At 41.0% G+C, this 15,607-nt stretch overlaps 3 protein-coding genes across 3 annotated transcripts; 1 reads left to right on the top strand and 2 right to left on the bottom strand.

Moving 5' to 3' along the window:
• The first annotated feature begins 280 nt into the window (after positions 1 to 280).
• fdx1 (ferredoxin 1) lies at positions 281 to 3,719 on the top strand. The gene is made up of 4 exons (XM_085929440.1): positions 281 to 787; positions 2,672 to 2,796; positions 2,879 to 3,008; positions 3,292 to 3,719. The coding sequence occupies exons 1-4, from the start codon at positions 651 to 653 to the stop codon at positions 3,398 to 3,400; spliced, it is 501 nt and encodes a 166-aa protein (XP_085785566.1). The 5' UTR covers positions 281 to 650; the 3' UTR covers positions 3,401 to 3,719.
• LOC147062551 (rho GTPase-activating protein 20-like) lies at positions 3,391 to 9,786 on the bottom strand. Its single transcript, XM_085929401.1, has 15 exons — positions 9,715 to 9,786; positions 9,126 to 9,211; positions 8,271 to 8,444; positions 8,046 to 8,195; positions 7,924 to 7,965; positions 7,772 to 7,856; positions 7,615 to 7,692; positions 7,442 to 7,508; positions 7,088 to 7,267; positions 6,814 to 6,986; positions 6,554 to 6,718; positions 6,155 to 6,267; positions 5,812 to 6,004; positions 5,083 to 5,200; positions 3,391 to 5,000 (listed from the first exon to the last, which is right to left on the bottom strand). The coding sequence occupies exons 1-15, from the start codon at positions 9,784 to 9,786 to the stop codon at positions 4,261 to 4,263; spliced, it is 2,436 nt and encodes an 811-aa protein (XP_085785527.1). The 3' UTR covers positions 3,391 to 4,260.
• Positions 9,787 to 10,970: 1,184 nt separating this feature from the next.
• On the bottom strand, positions 10,971 to 15,007 carry pspc1 (paraspeckle component 1). Its single transcript, XM_085929425.1, has 10 exons — positions 14,511 to 15,007; positions 14,025 to 14,174; positions 13,809 to 13,960; positions 13,592 to 13,687; positions 13,319 to 13,515; positions 13,125 to 13,209; positions 12,811 to 12,919; positions 12,253 to 12,310; positions 12,002 to 12,123; positions 10,971 to 11,693 (listed from the first exon to the last, which is right to left on the bottom strand). Exons 1-10 carry the CDS (start codon positions 14,895 to 14,897, stop codon positions 11,469 to 11,471), a joined length of 1,581 nt encoding a protein of 526 aa, XP_085785551.1. The 5' UTR covers positions 14,898 to 15,007; the 3' UTR covers positions 10,971 to 11,468.
• Positions 15,008 to 15,607: the final 600 nt, after the last annotated feature.

The raw sequence follows: 15,607 nt of genomic DNA on the forward strand, positions 1-15,607 counted from the left end.
TTTATTTTTATATGAACTGATTATATCTCTGCACAACCCTAGACTAGTGTCACCACTGATATTAATTTCCGGTTTTGCAAGAATTATGGACAATTACGCTTCGGAATAATGTTAACTTTAAGGCTCGTCAGTCATCGTGTACTTAAAAAAATATCCATACTCCTTGTGAGCTTATATTTTCTGTCCATGTATATATATTTAGTGTTCAATAAACTAGAGCGGGCAAGCGTTCTTAAATAGGCAACGGTAAAACTTTTATTCTGAAACTATAACCAGAAGTTGCCTGCTACAGTTCTTTGCGTCAACAAGCAATGTATTAGCCAAACAAACACATTTAAACGGAAGCGGTCGTGAGTCACCATAGAAATCAAGTTTATGTTTGTTTCAACGATTTGCTTATTTGTTTATTTATTGCTGTCAATTTCATGTCCCGTTGTAGTTTCTTTCGTTGTGCTCACGCCGTCAACAAGCACCGCAGGAAGTTAGCGCTCGGTTACGCAATGCGCGTGACACTGACTGAGTGACTCTTGGTAGCTTTAAGTAACTAGCTAGCTTGCTAGCGCGCAAGGTGAGAGAAAGCTCGCATTGCATCGTGTCGAGCCGATCAAGTGCCTTCAAGTGTGCTACTGGATATATTCTTCGTATTCCCAATGGCGTCACTGCTGTCAGCTTTCCGAAGAATAGCCCACGCTGGTTTACGTGAATATGCTTTGAGGACGGCAGCAAGTTGTGGTGCTTTGGGGCTGAATGGTCACAGGAGTTTCGCTGCAGTCACGCCGCAGCTGAGGTAGGTCGTGAGACTCGCAGGCAGCGCAAATATCACAAATATGGATGGTCACTTTTTCTGTTGTCATATTCTTACATATTTGCTCACGCCTGCTAACAGTTGCCGCATTGGCTAAATGGAGTGTATTCTCCGTTTATGCTCCGACGTGGTCTCTACAACCCCAGGCAAAAAAAAAAAAAAAAATCAATAATAATATTAAATGAAAATCATAAAAATATGTATCTTTTGTAGTCGTACTTTGACATTTTTTTTTAGAGCAAGTAAAGGGAAAAAATGTAATCTCAATTCTGAGGGAAAATTTATGGAATTGTCAGGTAATTTTCAGTTCTGAAATAAATACCTGCATCGGATTCAATTTCTAGCCGGCAGGTAATTGAGTGATCACATTTAGGAGAGTTGTGGAAAATCGATTGACATTAATTGATCCAACACAAGATGCCAGTTAAAATAGAGAATCATTCAACTTACTACTCAAAAAAGGTAAAACATCACAGAATGTTGGTTGTTCCCACTTAACAGTGACCTGGTAGACCATTGAAGACTTCAAAGTATCAAGATAGAAAAGTTAAAGCAGTATGTCTTGAAAAAAAAAAAAAAATGCACTGACTGAACTTGTAAGAAACTGCCTAAATGAGATTCACACCAAAAAGCCAAATGAAAGCTAAATTAAAAATAAACTTTCAGGCTACAGTGGACCAAAAAAAACAAAAACAATCATGGACTGTGGATGAAAGTGATATTCAATGGTGAATTGCAAATCAAACAAGGCTTCAACCTGCAAAGTCATTTTTTTTCCCTCCTCAGAATAAAGCGAATGTTGCTAAAAAGCTAGAAGGGTGGCAAGTTGAATAAAAAAAGTTTTTGCAACAAATCTGTGATTTGCCTTTTTTCTCTCTCTCCAGAATTACAATTTTAAATGCTAATCCTCCTGGAGGGGTGATTCCATAAATGTTCCCAAGCGTACTACTAAAGTGGTTGCTGAACTTTTTTAGAGCAAGTAAAACCACCTTAAAGGGTATTAAACTTCCAAGTATCAATGTATTGGCCAACATTAAAATCCAGTAAAATAATACAATTAATCAAAAATGAACTTGAGGTACATCTGCTTGAGAACAAAATCCTGATTATCCAAACAATGATTTATTTTTTGCTACAAAATAAGAAAATGTTTGATTGTACTATTCTGGTTAAAAAATGATTTGAAGCCACCGTAACAAAATAGGGTGGGGCAATATGCTTTGACTGTGACTCTTTTCATCACTACTGAAGAAAAACGGAAAAATAAATAGAACATCAAGCTCAAGGTTAACATTGAACTTGGTTAGATTCTAAACATCCCGTTAAAATTTGACTCTATTAGACTCTGAAACGATGTCAACTTTTCAGGAACATCTTGTACTATTTCTTCAGCAAGTACAAACCCGTGTTAGCTTTGTTAGTTGGCTGGACGTGTTTTTGCTCCATCTCTTCTCATCCCACCCGTGAAAGGAGTTTAGAGAGACGGCTGAGCGTGTTCTACTTGGGAGGTTGTTGGAACCTTGAGTTGATCTTGCGTTAAAAAGATTTGTCATGGGTGCTCAAGGCTGCAGCCATCCATCTCGGGGTTTTTTTAGGAGGGGGGCTTCAAGGTTATTAAGCAACTTGTTTCTTATCCTTTCTGTTTTTTCCAAAGCGATAAAGCGTTTGTGGGGTTTACTTGCTAAAGCCTTGCCTTAAAAGGTCAAGTGGTACAGGAGAGAATTCGACTCTGGCTGATTAGCATTTAGTCGCGTTATGCACGGTTTTGCCGTCGTGGTTACCAAAAAGGTCACGGAGTTGAATACAATGAAAGGGTGGTGGTTAAAAAAAAAACAGGGATGTGCTCAATGGTTTATTTCCGTGCAGGTCGGACAACAAGGTGACTGTCCAATTCATCAACAGAGACGGCGAGAAGATAACGGTCAAGGGCTCTCCCGGGGACTCGCTGCTCGACGTTGTTATCAATGAAGATCTCGACTTTGATGGCTTCGGTTTGTGAATGGCCTAACTTAGCTGACGTGTATGAACGTTGCTTATACAAGATGAGAACTCATCACGTGTGTTTGGCCACAGGAGCATGCGAGGGGACGCTGGCGTGCTCCACCTGTCATCTCATCTTTGACGAGGACGTCTACAAAAAGCTGGGCCCCGTCACGGACGAGGAAATGGACATGCTGGACTTAGCATACGGCCTGACTGACACGTAAGCACACACACTTGGTGTTTTTGATAGGACTTTTCCAAGTAAGTTTGTTTGAAGTAGTGTTTTTAAACTTTCAAACAAATTGATAGCCAGCTCAAGCACTGACAATACTCAGCAGGAGTAAGTGTAGGAATCACAGCAACCAAGTCGGAAGCGTAACTGCTGGATTTTAGGATGTAGATGTCAAGCTTTACAGATATACTTCGCTTTTTATTTCCGTATTGAAATCACAGAGATCCACAAGTAATTTAGAAAGTAAGTAAGTGTCTCCTTTCTCTTATAGATCCCGTCTGGGTTGCCAGATCTGTCTGACTAAGTCCCTGGAGGGCATGGTGGCTCGTGTTCCAGAGAGCGTAGCAGATATTCGACAAAGTCAAGACGGCTCTTCTTAGCAACGTTTTGCAGGAGATGGTCGGTGACGCTCGGCGGGATGCCAAAACTGTCATTTGTAGTCTACGATGGACTATCAAAACAAAGAAGAAGAAAAAAAAACTGTGGCACATCCAAGGACTGATCAGGCAAACACAATGTGACCGACAAATTAGCAAAGCTCACTCAGCGAGTATATTTTTATTGTAATTCTGTCATTGGTCATCTTGACAGTTTGACATCTTTTATGTAACCATACAATTTTATCACGTGATTGTACATAGATAGGACACATTTGTGTATAGGGAAAACCCATAATAATAAAGAAATTAACCTTTGTAATGGCATAGTGAAGCTGCATTTTTGTACATTGGGGAAAGGGTCATCAGGGTCAATTTTGTGGCTTCACATTCAGGACCCCAATGTTGCTTGGATTCTTTCTTGTGATATCAATCTTGAAGAGAAGAGTTTGATGGGCAGTGGTGAAGATTGAGCTACACTACCATGCCACAACCAGGGCTAATAATGGCCACTGACATGGAAGGAAAATAAAATGTAACCTTTCTTTCCCCCAATTTTTTATTTTTTTTTTTTAAATCAATGAAGTTGTTTTTCAACATGTATGACATTTCTTCGAGCGCTCAAAACAGTCGGAGTCTTGACAGCCGAGGAGATGAGCGTGACAATACTTTTATGGCGACATGTCCACCAGATGGCGTATTCACACTTTCACTGTTTTGAAATCATTCATTTTGGTCATGGACAATAAGTACACTACTATTAGTCAGTTAGTAACTACAAAGTACATAACGGATATTTCCTTTCCTAAAACAGCTGTATGTAAACTCAATGGTCAAGCTACTAGTGAGCTTTGAGATTTTAGCTAATATTCATCACTGGGAGGTGCATTTGTATGTACATTGGAGGCAGAGTCCTTTTCCATGCTCTCTTGTTGAGTTAAGGACAATCTGTGGTCTTTCCTCAGCCAAGAGTTGGGGTGGGGACTCCTGCAGCTCTTCAACGTACCCCATTTAATATGCTCTTTGGCTGGACACGCTTTGAGGCTTGTCTCCTGCCGTTCATGTCTGGCTAAAGCAAACGGCCTTGCGACCATGGATGTGGAAGGACTGCATGTTTGAGTCTGGATCGGTTCAAGGGAGTTGGGCTTCGAGGAGGAGCTGATTTCCATGGTCACCAGTGACATTCTGTACTTCTGCTGAAGCCCTAACTTTGAGACATGCTCACCTTTGTCATCATCATCCTCTTCATCATCACCAGCGAGACCATCCGTGCTCCCAGACTCGCACGGCTGAATCTTTGCCATGTGCACTAATGCCGGCTCGGAGCGTCGACGCTGTCTGTGTATGCTGTGTAGGGAAATGGTGTCCAGGGTACAGGAGGAGAGATCCACATCTTGGATCTGCCCGCCACCCTTCAGCGCCTGGTAGTTGGTATGCCGCACGTTTGGCTCATTGTCCTGCTCATAGTCGCTGAAGGTGAGGACCGAGTCCAGACTTCCCGGTTTGGATCGGAGACGTCTGCCGCAAAAACTCGGCGACCATCCGCTGCTGGTATCCAATTCGTTCTCTAGACTGTCATAGGACGAGTCTGTCATCCACTTGTCTGATTGCCAGGGAAATGTGATAAATTGTGAGTGATCATCAAAGCAGACATAAAATGTTTTCAACAAGATGATCAAAACTACCGTCGAGTGGTGTCTCCTGTGTGTTGAGTCTTTGTGGTGAACCTCCAAAGAGAGAGGCGTGCTCCTCTCCTATTATTTGCTGGCAGTGTTCTATCATGAATCTCACCAAGTCACAAACCTGCATTAAAGCACACAAACTCTTATCTGATTTTTGAAGTCACTTTCTTGTCATAATTTAAGATTATATCATGTTGAGATTACATAACTGGATTAACTTCAGTATTTACTAATCTTAGTTAAAAGTTATATAGTTTGTTATTCTAGCTAGTTATTGTTTCGGCCTATGTCACAAAGCGAACTACTCAGTAAGATTTTTTATTTAATTCATCTATTTATTTTGATTAATTATTTTCATTTATGAATAAATATGTTTTCATTAAAAAAACCTTCAATTGAAAACTATTTTATTAACAGGCCACACATGGTGTTGACACGGTCCAATATGCAGCCCAAGGACCACCAATTGGCTAGACAGTCAACAATGTGACCTAAAAATGTTTTAAAGTTATATTCAAGTTCAAGGAACATTATTTATATTTTAGAGAGAGAGAGAGAGCAGTATGAGTCAAAAATGTTTCTGTCACGGTATGATAAAGTGGCACATGCAGGGAGGGTTGTTGTTAGGATTAGTCAAGATGACAAAGCGAGAAACATTGATTCATTTTGTTTACATCAGCAGCCGTTAGAAACAAATCCATCATTGACATTTTCGCCCTTTGGCTCACTTGCCTTCCTAGTTCCTTCATTCTCTGCCTCCGGGCTGCACAATGCTCCAGGAGGCCAAAGCATGCTGGGAGCGATGCATACGGCCAGGTTGAAGCCGGTCATCTGGTTCTCACGAGCGTTGCCTCGAATAGCGTGCAGCACGGCCAGCACGTAGCGTAGCAACAAGGTGTTGTCTTTAGGCAGACGACTCATCATCCTGCAGGAAAAACAATTGCTCAATGTTGCTAAATTATAACTTTTAAAAACGTTTATGTTTAAAACTATAAATTATATTCTTCTCTTTTAACAACAGGCTGCTACAACAAGGATTATTGATTGAATGGGGTCGGTCGATGGTTTAGCACACCTTTGTATCTCTTGCACTCGCTCCTCCTCCCCCTCTTCATCAACCAGCACGTCCATCCATTCTTCATGTAGCTCACAACACAATAGGCTGCCGGGGATGTTGCGTAGGAAGTCCTAGTAAACATCAACGAGCTATTCAGTGTCCAAACAGTGAGGGAAGATGATGTTTCGATTAGAAGAAAAAAAAAAAAAAAGGTCAAGGTGACATTTGGGCCATGATCTAGTTAAAAAAAAAAAAAAAAAGACATAAACAGTGCCAAGATTAAAGTCCTTGTCCATTAGCAATAACAAGGATTAGAATGCAGATTAAGGACCCTCCGAACATTATGTCCTGCTAATGTGGATGTGCAGGAGGAGATTAAAGGCCAGGCGAGAGATGTGGGTCATCATAACGGCTTACTTTGAAGACGCCGGCAATAATGAAGATGTGGTCCCGTGCGAGCGGGGGAAGGAACTCGCCAGCATCCAGTGAGTCCCGCAGTTCCCTCACAGCCCGAGCGCCTGCTGGGCGCCGAAAGATGCCCCGCGTTCTCGGGCCTTCGTGATACAGCAGCTCCAGCATGTCCTGGTGTGATGTGATGTTAGATCAAAAAAATGGGAATTTCTTAAAAGGCTGTCTTATTTATGCATAAATGGAAACATTTGGTTTGGTCTTTTCACCATCACGGGCTTTGGTAGAGCGTCTTCGACACACACGGCACTGAGGGGACGGCCGAACAGGCAGCGGCCCTGAGAAGCGCTGCCCGTGGATGATGTCATTTTAGGGGAGGAACCTCGCAGAAAGGCCCAAGTGATGAGGGAACGCCTTCTTTTTAATGGCTTCTGGGGGAACTCTGACAAAAACAAAGTGGTGACTCGTCAATAGCGGAAGGATGTACTGACAAATTGTCTGAAATTTCTTTTCTGAATTTACAGCTTTAGCAATTGAGCTAACCCGTCACCACTTGTAGTTGAAGCGTTTCCTCCGGCCGGGCTTTCAGGATGAATTGACACCGCTTGTGCGCCTGCAGCTGCTCCGCCCGCACGACCCAGTCTGTGACCTCTGATGCCGTAGCGCTGTGGGTCAACGTTTGTCGCAGGTGACTCATGTAGATACTGAAGGGGAACTCGTGACCTGAGGCAGAGGTTGCATTTATTTGCAGATTGAAAGAAGAAAAATTAGTGGATGACTACAGAAGTGTTTGTGACCTTGAACACACCCATCTATTCATTTTTTTTTTTAGATTAAAGGAGCAGAAAACAAGAATTCTGCATATGCAATGGAGATGACCCAAAGTTATTGACTAACCAATGAGCGGATATGGCGTATTGTCCCTCTTGGAAAGGATCCACAGCTGGTAGTCTTTTGCATTACCCTGAACACATTTAAAACAAATAATACAGAGGATGAATTTTGCAAAAAGTATGCAGAGGATTGTACAGTCAGTGACTATGAAGATCCACAACTTGTATGCTACTCACAATAATGCTAAACTGCTGAAGAGCCAGTCGGATCACCTCATTGGTCGAGTCAGAGTTACTGACGGGTAAAGTTTTGGTCTAAATGGTAGAAAAAAGAATGACAAGCGGATAGCATGCAAAATATAGAACATGTCTGGAAAGATTTTGTTTTGCTTACAACAGCATAAGTATTAAGCCCCTTCCCATATACTCGGAGAGGGATGGTTTTTGGTTCTTCTTTCTCTTTTTCCTCTTTAATGCGACTGCAGAGAAAATGAAAACGTTTTGTTGCCTTTTATAAACAAACACGCATTGATGTATACCGCTTACCTTTTCAGGTGAGACAGCCATTTCTCTTTTTGTTCCAATGAGCTGATAAGGACATGTCAAACCAAACTTGAGGCATAAACAGTTGACAAACAAATTAATGCCCTGTGTGTGTGTGTGTTTACCTGAATGTCACAACAGTGTTACAGGTAGGCCACCCAATCACAAAGCTCCTCTCGGGGCAGGTGCTTCCTTCACACACCTCATCCATGCAACTTGCTGTCCACATTTCACAAACACGTGCCAGGGCCTTCTGCTTGAACTGGTTGGCTGATCTAATGCCAAGTGAATGGAACATGAAGGTTGTGTCCGATCGCCTCATGACAACACGCAAACTGGTGTGTGTTTACTTGGCTTTGGCGATCACCAGGATGTCTGTGAAGAGGAAGAGGTGTCTATCCTGAGTCTGCATGCCTGTCTTCAATTGAGTGTGCCCATGTAGAAGAAAGAACCTGTCGGGCACTCTCAGGAAGGACTGGACCAACGAGCACGTTTCCGGGAACACGGGAACCGGGATGCTCTCTCTGGAAGAGCCCCAAATGACCACAATGCATCATTCCTCCTTTCTTATACTTCATTGGGAAATGAATGGAAATTGACAACTCAATACAACTCTTGCAGAAGGTGACTTATTATGAGTCATTTCCTATTTATAGTTGACACAGCAATTGTACAATCATAAGTGTTAAGTATAATAAAAATAATAAGTATATTATTCCCTTGCCGATAATTCTCCAATTATCGTTGAAGTGTCGCTTGAAAGTGGTTTCTTCCCTAACTATAGTTTGTCACCAGTTTGAGATGCTTTACGGATGTCGCATTGCTCCAACACGTAGTAAAATTGACACTTACCAAATTTACAGTTAACAAATTATGCACAAAATTAATCAATGGCCAAAATTGTGATCATGTTCATCAAAAGTGAAAAAAATAAGAAGTGCATTTTCCCCCCCATTATCCAAAATATTCCTCGACAGTGTCACAGAGCAAATGATTTTCAACTTGGGCAGCTCGATGAAATAGTGGTTAGCACATCTATGTCACATGCTTCGATGGTTCCATTCTCAGCTCTGGCTTTTCTTTCCCGTTAGGTTTATTGAAGATTCAAAATGTTGGTGATGTTTGAGTGAAATAAGTGAATTTCTCTGATATCACAATTAAATGAAAATGAATTGTTTCACATAGGTCCGTTGGAAGAATTTTACCTGGAAAGTGTCTTGGACCTGGCGAGAGCTTTTCTGATGACAAGAGAGGGTGCGGACTGACGCCGAAGACTTTGGGACTTCACCCGCTAAAACAGACACAAATATAAAGAATGTGTGGGATGCCACAAACAAAAGTGTTGAGGTTTGTTGAAGGATTTAATTGTACACATGCTTGAGATATTCTTGCACGATATTAGACTGGTGGAACATTTTGAAATGACAAGTGGATTGGCTACCTGCTTCTCCTTTGCCCAACAGAGCAACTCAGAGTCCGCTCAGTCACTTTTATCCCAGCTCAAGCTTCCTCAATTCTGAATTAATAGGCCACATATTTGGGGCATTGTAATATTGTGAAATACTTGTTGATCCAGCCGAGTCACAAGGGAACAGACATTCCTCACAGAGCACACTTTAAATTTGGTGCTCATAATGATTCTTATTTGTAATGACTTTTGAAATATGTTTGTCTAATGAGATTTCTTACAATCCCCTGTATAGTCATTAATATTGTTACTATCTGTTCATCAAAATCATTTCTGCATTCAACAATAAATAGATTATGATTTTCAATGGACATTCCAATATCTACCCGTCTGTTGTCGCTTTGTTCCGCATCCTGGCTCAGTCTGTCGTGTTGATGTTGCGGAGACATGTCATCCATCTGATCAGCTGTCCTCCAAAAATCTAATCCCATTAATCAGATCCGGGAGGACAAAAACAGCTCGATGCGTTGGAAGTTGCAAGAAACTTTCAGCCTGTCGATGAAGTAAAACAGAGAGGCAGAGAGATAATGATGATATTCTAAATTGTCAACGCGGCCTCAATGAGGAACGCTGCAAGAGCCACAAGCGCAACACGCCTCTTGTCTTTGTGGATTAACCACCTCTTAATGCTTCTGCACTCATTGTAGAGGCGGTGCTTGAATGCAAGAAAAAGTTGCGTCTATTTTTAGAAGTTGCTCTCAATTTATTGGAGCAAGACAATGCTATTGTAACGCTTAAATACTGCCATGTCCCTTTACATTTTGACAGATGAAAGTAAGTGATTTAAGGGGGACAGTTGGAAGAAACTGTATGTCATGCACATAATCATTGGCGGGAAATAAGTAAAAGTGCTTCTACTGCAGAAAGATTTTTCAAGTAGCTGTACCTTGCATAAGTATTTATGTTTCTGATGACTTTTTAAGGCCTGAGCAGCCATTGCTGTGAGTTTTTTTATTTATTTTTAGTCCATAAAGGATCACAACCAAAACTTTTGCACACTGATATAAACGGTGACAACAAATTATTATATTTAATTGCGATTAATCGCGTTCTTTGTCATGTTAATTCATAGTTAATCGCACATTTTATTTATTGTCATAAAATCCCTTGATATTTTTTCTGATCCATTATTTTGGCGAATTTTAATACCCTTAACATTACACATTTTTTATTGAATTGTATTCCATTTATAAAAAGCACAAACATAAACAGCCCCTCAACAGTGAGGTGTGATATATATATATATATATATATATATATATATATATATATATATATATATATATATATAAACTCTAACCCGCAAGACCACGAGATCACGGGGGTTCACGTTGATAAGAAAAACTGAAATCAAGTTAATCGATTGAGCTCTAGTGTAAGAGAAGTGGGCCACAAACTGGGCTAAAGCCAAATCAGGCCAGTAAGTGCTCCTTCCCCAAATTGGCCACCATCAGCCCCATTTAAATTGGATCGCTACAATTATTACTTTTCCTGATGTTGATAATGAACAGCCTTGGGCGCATCAGAGAAAAGAACATTGAGACACATTGAGAAAAGTATTGATTTATTCCATGATGTCATGTTTCAACAAATCTGGGTAGAACCCTAACACACATTTCAAATCCCAATAGTTTGGTTGGTTATGTTACTAAGCACAACACCCAAAATTGCAGGAATGTGCACAAACCTTTTTTGGGAGCAGGAGCTCAAACCAATAAAAATGGGTAACATCATTTGAGACTTTTTGACCCACTAGTTGGATTGGGGGGGGGGGAAATGAACAGCAACCTTGAATTCATCTTAATGCATTTTTAATTGTTTCTTTTATTACAACACAAAATGCATTTGGTACAAAAAAAGTAAACAAAGACAAAGGCTGTATCTGAATCAAGCATGTACAAGAAGTCATCTCTTGCCTTGCTCAAACATTTTTTTTTTGCAGAGTGCATAACTGCATATACGTTTCGTAGTAGAAACACAAAATGTAAAAACATAGTATGGACAGTCCAGAAGAATCATAACGAAAAGCGCTGAGACGTGGAAAAAAAATCACATTTGATGGAGTACGGAAGCAAGGAGGTCACTGTGAATAGCGAGGGCGCTTGCTATTTGGCCCGTCAAACGCTCCATCTACAGGACTTCCCCCTCCATACATGGGTGACGGACCACCAGGAGGGCCTTGTGCTGTTGTTGACGGTTGCTGCTGCTGTGGCGCCTGCTGCTGCTGCTGCTGCTGCTGCTGCTGAGGTGACTCCACCTCCGCTCGTCCTGCCAACAAGCCACTCAGCGGATATCTGTCGCCTCGCTATGGTATCACAGCAGAAATGAATATATTGGTCCTCAGATGATCATATTATTAGTGCAGTGTGTCAAAAGTTGTTTTGATCCCAGTCACCCAACATAAATAATAGATTGGGAGGCTGATGGAGCAGTGAAAGAGCCAGAGAAACTGTCAAGTTTGTTCTCTCTTTTTTTTAAATGAGAAAAAAAACATCAATTGATCAATACAAGCTGAGTCTACCTATCAGTAGGGCGGTTATTGCATTATGTTCCTCTCTCAAAACAAGCCCTCCCATTTATTAAAGCACAGTCGTGGTCAAATAAAAACATTACCATGTTGCCATTTTCAGACATGTTTGCAGTAGCCTCTGGGATGATGGCGTTGACCCTTCCACCCATGTTCATCATCTGACCCTGGTTAGCGCTGGGCCCTGTTGGGGCCTGGTTAAAACCATCTACACACAAAACAATGCAGGGTAGGTTGGTTGGTCATGTTTCCTGTGAGATTCATTTCAAAGGCAACCGCTCAGCCAACTAACTAGCGTCATCTGCATTGATGTTTTCTTCTTACAGAATGGCCATACCTGCCATATTCATGGCTCCACGAGGGCCCAGATCAGCCACTCTCATTTCTTGTTCTCTCTGAAAAGTCAAGAACAACTTTTATACAGACAACCCTTCTTTGGTGGAAATTTGCAATGTGAGGTGAACCGAGGACTTAAGAGTAGGGTAGAAGCAATCAATACGTCAAATCAAAACTATGGCAACGTCACAATTCATGTCAATATTGAGGGAAATGTGCTTGAAATTATTTTTTTTGCAAATCTCATCTGTTTTAACTTTTAACAGTTTTGTGCTGAATGTAGTTATAGAAACTGAAGCTTCAAAGATGCTTCATGAACCAATTACTGTATTTTTGTCTCATCTAGATGGCATTATTGGTTTAAAGGGAGAGCTTTAAAATAGCAAGTCTGTGCTGTCAGTCAAATGTTGACCAGAGTGCCATCTAGAGGAGTAATACAAAAATTACAACTGATTCATAAAGCATCCTCAAAGCTTCATTTTCCCATCACTGGGCAAAATATAGAAATATCTAAATGTAGGTTTTTGTGTGTTTGATGGCATGACTATATTGTACTTACATTGTCCTGGTAGGCTGGTTTGAAGGTATCTGGTTGGCGCCTCAGCTCTTCCTGCTCTCTATGTGTTCTCATCATTTCTTCCTCTCTGCGTCTTCTCTCCTCCTCATGCCTGCGGAGATGCACATGTTAAGGAAAGAAGAGCCATTGTACACTGGATGGTGCCAGTCAAGAAGAGCTGCCAAGATTAGCCAACGATGTAGTTATAACCAGTCAACAATCAAAATAGTCAATAGAAGAAGGATCACTGGAATTATCAATAGATTCCAAAAGTTAGGGCACACTTCACTATTATGTTATGTAAGCAAACATAATACCTCAACTCGATCTGTTTTCGTCTGTGAAGCTCCTGGTTGCGCAACTCCTCCAATCGCCTGAGCTCCTCTTGACGTCTCATTAGATCTGGAGAGGATGGTAATGTTAAGGAGGAGTAGCAAGTGAGAGCATTCCGAATGGACTTACAAAGCTTGCACTTGCAGTAATTGGCTAAAACAGTTGAAATGGATCCTACCATGCCTCATTAACATGAGCTGATGTTCATGTTTTGCCGACTCCAGTTCGGCTTCCAGCTTCTCTTTGGCCTCTTTAATACTCTTGTCAATCTGCTCTCGCTGCTGTTTCACTAACTCGTCAAGAGCTTTCCAGCGAGACGAATATTCAAACTCAAATGTTCCCGGCTGAGCGAAATGCGGCGTTTGTGAACGTTCCCTGATGAAAGACAAGCAAACTCTCCAGTGTTTCATGTCACCAAAACCTCTTCTCATTAACCAATCTTTTGACTCACTTGAGGTACTTTGGAGTTATTGAGAACATTTTTTCAGGCAATCCATCTACATCATCAAAATGCTCTGTGGGCTCTACAATGGCTGGGCAGGGTGTGCTAAGGAGAAAGGCAAAAACATACATGTTGAATTTTCTGTCCTATACTGTGCAATGCCAATAAAGATTTTAATTCTACTTTTGGTCCAGATTGCACATTATTTCATACAGCCCAACCATACGCTGTTAGCAGCAAGGCGCCCTCTGTGCAGCGTTCCAGAGCTTTACGTGCGGCCGCTTTGCTTGCAAACTCCACAAAGCCTCTGCCAGTAGGCCGCCCACGATCATCCGTCACAACGATACATCGTTCCACCGGGCCAAATTGAGAAAAGGCCTGGAAGGATAAGGTGAGTTAACATTATCACTACTTAGGAGCTTTTTTGTCTTGTCTACATTACCTGTTCCAAAAGCTCATTGGTGACAACAGGTAAAAGGTTGCGCACAGTGAGTGCGGCGCCGTGTGCAGCAATGCGGATCCTGATTGGGCGATTATTCAATAACGTCCCATCCAGCTCTGCTTTTGCAATTTCTGCAAGTGTACGGCTCTCCTGGAGGACAGAAACAAAAAGAGTCAACAGTGTCCTTACATGAATGGAAATATTTTAACTGTAGACATGAAAACCTGGTCCCCAAGTGATCTTCAATTCAAAATCTGAACTGATCCTCCACAATTGCACAACTACGTCGCACTTAACACTTGACTGAAAAGTAACAGTTGCGAAAACCACTCATTTTAATCAAATCAAACAAACAATGAAACAACACGGTAACTACTTTTATTTAAAGGTGTACATTTTAGAACCGGTCTTGCACGATACAATATTAAACTGAATATGAAATAAGCAGTGTGGAAATAAGGATTTATTGATGAGATTTATACATACCAAACGAATAAACCCGAATCCTCGCTCTCTATTGATAAATACTTCGGCTGTATTTCCATATTTAGCAAATAAATGGATGAATTCCTCCTCGGGTAGATCCAGCGGCAGATTGGAAACAAAAAGACGCGAACGCTGTGTGAATGTTTTCACGCCTGGCTTCCTAAAACTTGAAATATCAAGTGTGATTTGCACTGGAGTCTGAGCGCTTTCCACCGCGGCTCCTTCGGATCCTTCAGCCGCAGACAACTGCTCAACAGGCGCCGCTGGACTGCCTTTGTTGGTTGGCGTTTGCTCGTCTTCGGCAGAGGGGGAGTTTTCGCCACTTTTAGGTGTTGGAGGTGGACTGCTACTTTGCGGGTTTGCTAACTGTACATCTTGGTCAGACATAGTTGAAAATAACCTTGCTAACGCAGCATAAATAAGTAAATTGGAGAGGTAAACAGCTTGAATGGCAATGGAGAACTTAATTTCAATATGGCGACTGATGCGTGCGCAACTTGTTTCCGGAAGTAACCGGTATATGTCCGCCTCCGTACAAATAAGAAAAAAAATCAGCACAAATAATACGTAAACTATATGAATTTTATTTTTTTAGTTCTGGTCATATTTGAAGATTAGAATCATAAAAAATGCTGATATTATATTTGCTGTACACATAACATTAAACTTTGCAACATATTTTATTAAAGGTCTCTCTTGATTAGAATCCACAAAATCTAATTAACAATGAGCAAAACAACAAAAAATGAACCTGCTAAATCGTGTTTAAATTGTTTTATTTTAATTTTCTCAATTGTCCCACATCAGAACACTCTATAATACAGATCAGCGTAATTTATGACGATAGAATGAGTTGATGATGATGATGATGATGATGATGATGATAATGATGATGATGATGATGATGATGATGATGATGATGAGAATTGAACGTAAAGAGTAAATTTATATACGTATGTGTCTGTGCTGTGTTTTTGCACTCACATTCTGCAAATGTCAGCTTCTGTTCCCAGGGCTATGGAATATTTAATATTCCCCTTCAGATTCTTTTTAGCCATGAGTTTCTATCTGTGGCCTGATGTCAAAGGGAGTCATTA

This window comes from Syngnathus leptorhynchus, chromosome 1, assembly GCF_054491065.1.
Source record: "Syngnathus leptorhynchus isolate UIUO chromosome 1, UIUO_Slep, whole genome shotgun sequence".
Lineage (NCBI taxonomy): Eukaryota > Metazoa > Chordata > Actinopteri > Syngnathiformes > Syngnathidae > Syngnathus > Syngnathus leptorhynchus.

Excerpts from the sequence above, each read along its gene's own strand:
- fdx1 (XM_085929440.1), top strand. The coding sequence starts at position 651 with ATGGCGTCACTGCTGTCAGCTTTCCGAAGAATAGCCCACGCTGGTTTA. Across the intron at positions 2,797-2,878 it reads TCTCGACTTTGATGGCTTCG|GAGCATGCGAGGGGACGCTG; the intron begins GTTTGTGAATGG and ends GTTTGGCCACAG. Across the intron at positions 3,009-3,291 it reads GCATACGGCCTGACTGACAC|ATCCCGTCTGGGTTGCCAGA; the intron begins GTAAGCACACAC and ends TTTCTCTTATAG.
- LOC147062551 (XM_085929401.1), bottom strand. The coding sequence starts at position 9,786 with ATGGATGACATGTCTCCGCAACATCAACACGACAGACTGAGCCAGGAT. Across the intron at positions 8,196-8,270 it reads CTGGTGATCGCCAAAGCCAA|ATCAGCCAACCAGTTCAAGC; the intron begins GTAAACACACAC and ends ACTTGGCATTAG. Across the intron at positions 7,268-7,441 it reads TACGCCATATCCGCTCATTG|GTCACGAGTTCCCCTTCAGT; the intron begins GTTAGTCAATAA and ends CCTCTGCCTCAG.
- pspc1 (XM_085929425.1), bottom strand. The coding sequence starts at position 14,897 with ATGTCTGACCAAGATGTACAGTTAGCAAACCCGCAAAGTAGCAGTCCA. Across the intron at positions 12,920-13,124 it reads CGAAAACAGATCGAGTTGAG|GCATGAGGAGGAGAGAAGAC; the intron begins GTATTATGTTTG and ends GCATCTCCGCAG. Across the intron at positions 12,311-12,810 it reads AACCAGCCTACCAGGACAAT|AGAGAACAAGAAATGAGAGT; the intron begins GTAAGTACAATA and ends TTGACTTTTCAG.